At 37.8% G+C, this 7,851-nt stretch overlaps 1 protein-coding gene across 1 annotated transcript; it reads right to left on the bottom strand.

Moving 5' to 3' along the window:
• Positions 1–2,908: 2,908 nt before the first annotated feature.
• Positions 2,909–3,835, bottom strand: LOC101625488 (olfactory receptor 10A4-like). Its single transcript, XM_004685948.1, has one exon. The coding sequence runs from the start codon at positions 3,833–3,835 to the stop codon at positions 2,909–2,911; it is 927 nt and encodes a 308-aa protein (XP_004686005.1).
• Positions 3,836–7,851: the final 4,016 nt, after the last annotated feature.

Here is a 7,851-nt window from a genome sequence, read left to right on the forward strand (position 1 = left end):
AAGAACTGGGGTACAGACCAGAGGTGGGGAAGTGAGGAGGGTGAGAGGATTCATCAGAGACAGAGTGGGAAGCAGAACAGATTGCTGAATTACGTTGCTGAAGGGAGCAGCAGGCAGGTCTGGAGAGGCTTTCCACACTATGTGGGTCACCTTCCTGGCTAGGGATCAAACTTGAGCTGCAGTGGCTGTGGAGAACTTCATAGTGCTATGCTTTAATCTGTTGTGCCACCAGAGAAGCAGCATTATTTAATAGAACAATTAACCAGGAGTCAAATAGAGCTCTGAGGCATCCCCCAACTAATTGTGTGATTTCAGCCAAGTTATTTAATATTTGTATTTATATAAATTTTTTTTCTTAGAATATCTATTCAAGCCTCATTCTAGGTGTTGGAAGAGTTGGGGGTGAAAGTAAGGTAGAGACAGAAATGAATGAAACATGTCCTTTGTCTTTAAGAAACTTATTGTTAAGTGGAAAGAGGACACATAAACAAAGAATAACTGATAGTGCTATCAGTGCTAAGAGAGAAATATATACAAAGTAGCATGGGGGAAAAGGCCCTACTTAAGTGTGATGGTGAACAATAAGGGAACACACCATAGAAATTGTGACACTGGACAGACATTTAATATAGAGTTGGGCTTGAAAGTATGAACATAAATTAATCTATGATTGCCATCCCTGGTGGTGCAGTGGGTTAAAGCACAGTTGGAAAGTGGTTTCCTATTAAGCGGTATCTTTCTTAAGGGACAGTGGCTTTTACCTATTAAAAACCACTATGTGGGCCCTCCCTGGTGGTGCAGCGGGTTAAAGCACAGCGCTGGGAGGCTAAAGCCTCTTCCTCATGAGTTCGATTCCCTCAGGCCCCAGAGGTGGCCACATGGCGCGGCAGGCCTCTCCTGACCCGCCCGCTGCTCCCCTCAGCAGTGTACTTCATCCATCTGCCTGTTCTGCTCCCCACTCTGTCTCTGGTGAAGCCTCTCGCCGCCCCTGAGCCTCTGGCCTGTACCCCAGTTCTGTATGCATAAATAAATAAATCTTTAAAAAAAAAGATAGACGTAAAAGTGGAAGTGTGTGCAAAATTATGGAGTCACAAAGACTATGAACATATTGAGGGTTTTCGAGGTTGATCAAACTCAGGAATGATGTCGATCAATTTCTCTTATGGTTTGATCACTATAGTGACCGTGTAAAGAAGAACCTAGGAAACCATTTTCATTTCATGCCGAGCCCTTTGCTTGCTTTTATGGTTGTGCTACCATTGTGGGCTGACAATATCAATCACTCAACTCATACTCTTATTTTCCCCTTTGGGTCTTCCATTCTAGAAATGGGAATATATCAAGTTGTTAAGAAGTGTTATGTTCAATGGTTGTTGAGCTCCCCTATCTTGGATGTCAGTAACAAACACTAAATTAAATATCGATGCTGTGCACATATTTTTGGGTATTAATGGCATGCTAGAAAAAATACAGTAGTAATAAATGGAGACAAGTTCCCTGTTCTTAGAGTGTTTATAACTTACCTTTGAGAGAAGAAAAGTCTCCCAAGTATCCAGAAATGTTTTCACACTGGTATATAAAAGTTGGCTGTTTAGGGGTCTCCCTGGTGGTGCAGCAGGTTAAAGCACAGCACTGAGAACCTAAAGCCACTTCAGCATTAGTCCGATCACCGACCCGGAGGTGACCCACATGGCGTGGCAGACCTCTCCTGAACCACCTATTGCTCCCCTCAGCAGTGTACTTCATCAGTCAGCCTGTTCTGCTCCCCACTCTGTCTCTGGTGAATCCTGTCACTTCCTCTGTACCTTTGGCCTGTACCCCAGTTCTATATGCATAAATAAATATATATTTTTTAAAGTTGGCTGTTTAACAATTTTACTGTTGTATAATTTACAATAATTTGCTAAATTTTTATGACTTTTCAATGGGTATTCATGTATCCTATTCCCAACTCAAAAAGTACATGGTATCCTTCCTTTTAGTTTCTTTACCAAATATAAGAGGCACAGATATCACCAAATTCATATGCCTCTTTCCAGAATAGTCTATGCATCTACAGTTACAGGTAAATATTGCTTCTTTTATTTTTGTTATACAAATTATGCCATACTATACACACTATATTACACCTTGCTTTTCATACTTACAACATATTATGGAGCTCTTTCATATCAACAAGTACACAGCTTACTCATTCTTTTGTTTGTTTATAGATATTTTATAGTCCATGTATGGGTATACACTGAACCAGTTAGATCAGTTGTAATCTTCTGTTTTACAAATAATGCTGAAATGAAAAACTACAACAAATTTTAATCCCATGACACTTTAATCTTATGTATATTTATTAAGACTTTAGGTAGAGAAATGAGACAGGTGGGATTTAGATTGTATTAGAGTATTTTCCTCCTTTTCACCTCATATATAACTCAGACTCCCCTTAGAAAAGTCATTTGCAGTAACATTTTCCATGTTCTATTCAGGGCCCTCAGTCAGTGGAGAGATCAGGATTTTTTGCCAAACAAATCTTGAACTCATGTTCAATTTCTGGTTTCATTACTGCCCAAGTGGATGGTCTTGAGCAAGTAACTAATCTCTGGGACCCACGTGTGATATCTGTAAAATGGGGATAATAATAGTGGCTACCTCATAGTGTTGCTGTATTTCATACAATTATCCACGCAAAAATCTTGGCATAGTGCCAGGCAGCTACAAAATGTTCAACAAACAAAAAAGCTTCACAAATTTCCTGTTCGTTGCTGTAGAGAAAGTGGATGTACAAAAGAAAACTTATCAATTTCCTAACAACTATTATTTACATTGTAGAAACTTCTGAATTTGTTGGGGGTTTTGATGTGTCAAAATATACTAGAAAATTCAGATGTTCTTTTGCTGAAGACTACATTCCTCATTGAATCAATTTTCTTAGAGCTACTTTGACATCCTTGTTCCTTAATGTGTAAATCATAGGGTTGAGAGCAGGCGTAAGCACTGTATACAAAAGGGAAAGAAGTTTGAGTAAGTGTTCATGCTGAGGACCTGATGGGAAGCCATAGACAATACCCAGTGTCCCATAATACAGACTGACCACTGTCAGATGGGAAGAACAAGTGGAGAAGGCTCGCTGCTTCCCTGTGGTAGAAGGAATCCTCAGAATGGTGGAGATGATATGAGCATAAGAAGCCAGGGTCAGCAGGAATGGGCCAAGGGCAAATAGTGAGGTGCATATAAAAGAGGTCATCTCAGTTGCTTGGGTATCAGTACAGGCCAGTTTCATGATGGGCTTCAAGTCACAGAAGAAGTGATCAATCTCATTGGCAGTACAGAATGTTAACTGAAAAAGGAGGACCATGAGAAGGATGGGAGCAAGAAATCCAGCCACCCAAGAGGCACCAGCTAACTGTAAGCAACCCCAGTGGTCCATAATGCTGGAGTAGTGCAATGGGTTACAAATGGCTATGTAGCGATCATAAGACATTACAGCCAAGAAGAAGCATTCAGTGGCCACCAGGGCAGCAAAAAAATAAAACTGGCAAGCGCAGCCTGAGAAAGAAATAGGCACATGAGGTGATAGAAATGTTCTCAGCATCATGGGCTCAATGGTAGTAGTGTAACCAATCTCGAGAAAGGAAAAGTGACCAAGAAAGAAATACATGGGTGTGTGAAGAGAGTGATCGGCTGACACCACGGTGAGAATCACAATGTTACCCATGACAGTCACCACATAGATGACCAGAAATATTCCAAAAAGAAGAAACTGAAAGCCATGGAGATCCCCAAAACCCAAAAGGATAACTTCTGAAATCTGAGTCATATTTTCTTCCGTGCTAGTCATCGCTTGGATCTAAAATAAAAAATATGAAGAATGGCCATTGATCAAATGTTATTTTTAGGGAAAAAAATCAAACAGCTCAGAGGCATCATACATATCAAGTGTAATTGGCTTCTTTTTTGTAAATGCAGGATTGTTAATCTTAATTAATAAATTGACCACAGGGTCATTTAGAAAATTAATTCATGACTGCAATTAACCTATCATATATAGAGTATTTGGGCTCTTGAAATTGTGAATATGACATATAAATATGCACATTTTCCCCATCGCTTAGCTATATAAAATAGAGCTAAATGTTCTAACTTTGGAATCCTTACTATGGTGCTTTCTACTGCTGCCAGTGGTGTTATCACCAGCAGGGAATATTCTGAATCACCTATGTGTAAATTGTGTCAGGTGTTTGATCAAATCTACTTCCTGTTTTAGAATTTCATACCAATTAATTATATGAGCTGGATTTCATTATGCCAAAGGATGTGTAATCCTTAAAACTTATTTTACATAGCCAAGTCTCTAAGCGTTATTGGATGAAACACTTGGAGTGAAATTAAAATAGTGACACTAGGCTACAGAATGGCATAGTGGAAAGCAGCATATCTGAATTCAAATTATAGCCCTGCTACTTAATGAATGTTCTTTTACACAAGGCACACCATTTATCTAACATTTTCCTCATGTATAGAATAGCATGTTAATTTTGGGTAATATTTTTTGTGCAATCACTTGTCCATATTAGGTATTTAAATTCATTCATCCACTCAGCAATATTTGATGAGTGCCTACTATGTGCGAAGCCTCTTTGAACAATGCTTAAGTAAAGTAGTGCAAAAGTCAGTATTTAGTTTTTACATGTCAATAATAGCCTACATCACACAGAGTTAATATTTTAGTGGAAGAGAAAGACTAGGATAAAAAAAAAAGAAAATTGATGTGTAGAATAATTTTGAGTTGTTACCATCAATTAAAAAAACCAAGTACTTTAAATAGGAAACATATTTTGTGTGTGTGTGAGAGAGAGAGAGAGAGAAAGAGAGAGACAGATAGACAGACAGACAGATAGACACAGAGAGAGAGGTGTATTCTGACTGATGTGGTTCTTAACTGAGACTTAAGAAATGGGAAGGAGATAGTTATTCAAAAGATGGTATGTTCTAGGCAGTGGGAACAGGCCTTAAGGAAAGAATGATTTAGAGTATCAAAAAATTTGAGATAAACTAGATAAAAACCACAATATGGTAGATAGGGCATTTGAGAGAAACAGGGAGACAGAGAGATACAGAATAAAAGAATAGGAAAAATAAGAAGGTGCCAGATCATCCAGTCTCTTGTAAGCTCTGCTATGTAATGTAGATTTTAAATACTGTAAGAATTCACTGGAGGTGTTAAGGAAGATTATGATAAAACATATGCTGTAGCATCCCTTTCCATGCCATATAATACATGAAATAGAGGGAGAGCTTCATGGACCATATGAGATGATTTCAGAGGAGCAGGTGAGAGATGATAGCAAATTTAAGTAAAGTACTTGTAAAAAGATGAAGAGGAAAAAAAAGATTCAAGATACATTTGGTTGGTGACAGATACCAGAACAACTAAAAAATTAGATGTGAGGAGTGATGAAACATGAACTATCCAATATGACTCCTGGGTTTCTAGTTTGAGTAACTGTTTCCATATCCTTAAGTAGTGAAAATGTGGAAAGAAAGTTTATGAGAAATACCAGTTCAATTTGGAGGTATTATTATGTTTGAGATGTTTACAAAAATTCTGAGCTGAGAGAAGTAGACAGCTACATTTCTGAGCATATAGCCCAGAGGAGAGGACTGGAATGGAATATAAATTTTGGGACCATCAGAATACAGACAGTATTAAAGGCATTGAGAATGTATAACTTGACATACAGAAAGATTACGAATATAGACGAATGTCCTACACTAAGCTTTAAAACCCTCTTCTAAAACCTTCTTTTAGATCTGGCAGAGGAGAAGAATAGGAGATTGAAAATAGATAGTGAGGTAGGCTGAAAATCAGAGGAAATATAACAGAAGCCGTGTTTCAAGAATTATTGATTGCATTAAAAACTATTGTAAGATTAAGATGAAGACACATGATAGTCTCATATCTTTTGTTACATAGATAATAAATTCAGGAGGATGGTAGAGACTAAAGGGGAATAGAGAAACTGAGTGGTAGCTATAAGAGAGATAAGCATTGATTTTTACACAGAGGTGAATGATCTAATAGGGAAGGGCTATTGATGAGGCATAAGGAAATGAGAGGCTAATTTTGGAGAAATATCTTTTTATAAAGTGAGAGGGGTAAGATACAGAGCAAATGTAGAGGGTTAATCTTTGTTAAGGGCAGTGACTTTTCATCTTTCTAACAAGAGGAAGCCAGAGAAGATAGATGCAGTTACAGTAAGTTACTATATTTAATGTTTGGAAGATGATGGAGTTTCCTTCTAGTGGTTACTGTTTTCTCGCTGAAGCAGAAAAGGTCATCAACTGAAAACAAGGGTAGTGGAGGACATGTGGAAAGTTATAGTGCCAAGGAAAAACTGCAAAATTGCCATATTTGAAATGAAAAGGCAATCCTACCAGAACAAATACTATAATTTTCAGGCACTATCAAGAGGCAGCTTGATCTTTGAGGTTGTGAACTAAGAAGGTGAAAAACACTGCTTTCTTGCATGATCCTCTCTGACAATGTTTAGCTGCCAAGGTGTAGTAGGCAAATAGTTGGTTTCATCTAGGTTTGGACTTTTCCAAAAAACAACAATGAAAAAAGAGAGGGGCAAGAGGCTTGGGAGATCTTTGTAGTGGAGGCAAAATGGTATAATAAAGAACTATATGGTACTTGTTAAATCTTTCCCATTTACACTGATTATTAAAGACAGAAAGTAATTTAAAAATGTCATTGATCAAATCTTTAAATTTTTAACTGAGAAAAAGATCCAAACAGATAATGTTTTTCTTACAATCTCAGATCCAGCCAGAAACAGAGCAGAAACTGACATCCAGCTGTCATTTTCTAGTTCTTCTTCCTTCCATTATAGCATCATTTTGCTCGTTTTTGTCTCTCCTTAGTGCCCTGCCCCTAATGTGAAAAGCATAGGTACCTGAAGAAAGATTTTCTTTCAATTTAACAATTACATGCCTGGACCTTAATACTTTTCAAAGAAGTTTCAGATCCATTGTCATTTTTAATCTTCTCAACTATTTTCTGAGTTATTTGGGAGCAGATCATTGATTTATTTCGCCTGATTGTTCAGATGAGTAAACTAAAAATGATGATTACTGCACCACCACATTGCACTTGTATTTCAATTATAACTTTCCTGGAGATAAAAAGTTAATCGTATGCATGTTGATGTAAATGTGAATTTTTAAATGCTAATTATATTATGCATGAGCCAGGAGTTCTTATCAGGTAACTGGGTAATAAAAGCCATGTCTAGATCGCCAGTATCTGAGTTGTACAACTCTAAGAAACTGATGTAGATTTCCATGAGGGAGATGTAAAAAATAATTACTTTAGGAAAGGGATGTTGCTTCAGTGCTATGTTAGGCATAGAAATAATGTAAGGTAAGGTCTAGGAGTGTTAGAACCACATTGGCTGTTGATTTTTGGAAATGGTATAAACAAAATGAGTTAGCGAGCTGAGGATAGAAACACACACACACGCGTGCACGCGCGCACACACACTCTCGCACACACACACACACACTTTTTCAAGACAGACCAGAAAAAAAAATAATTAAATGCATCAGAGTAGTGGAAGAAACTCAGAGTAATAGCACAGAGTTCAAGGGAGGAAAGGAGCCATCTTACTGTTAGTAAAGAAGCCACCATGCATACTGGAGTGTGGAGCAAGACCCCGTCTGTACTGCTGCAAGGTGAAAATTACAACAACAAATGTTGCCTATTACTTTATGAAGGTGAAGTAAAGGAAAGGGAGAGAGAGCTGGAAAGAAAGAAAGAAAGAAAGAGAGAAAGAAAGACAGAGAGAGAGAGAG

The sequence above is a fragment of the Condylura cristata genome, unplaced genomic scaffold, assembly GCF_000260355.1.
Source record: "Condylura cristata isolate star-nosed mole 26May11 unplaced genomic scaffold, ConCri1.0 scaffold00019, whole genome shotgun sequence".
NCBI classification, from domain to species: domain Eukaryota; kingdom Metazoa; phylum Chordata; class Mammalia; order Eulipotyphla; family Talpidae; genus Condylura; species Condylura cristata.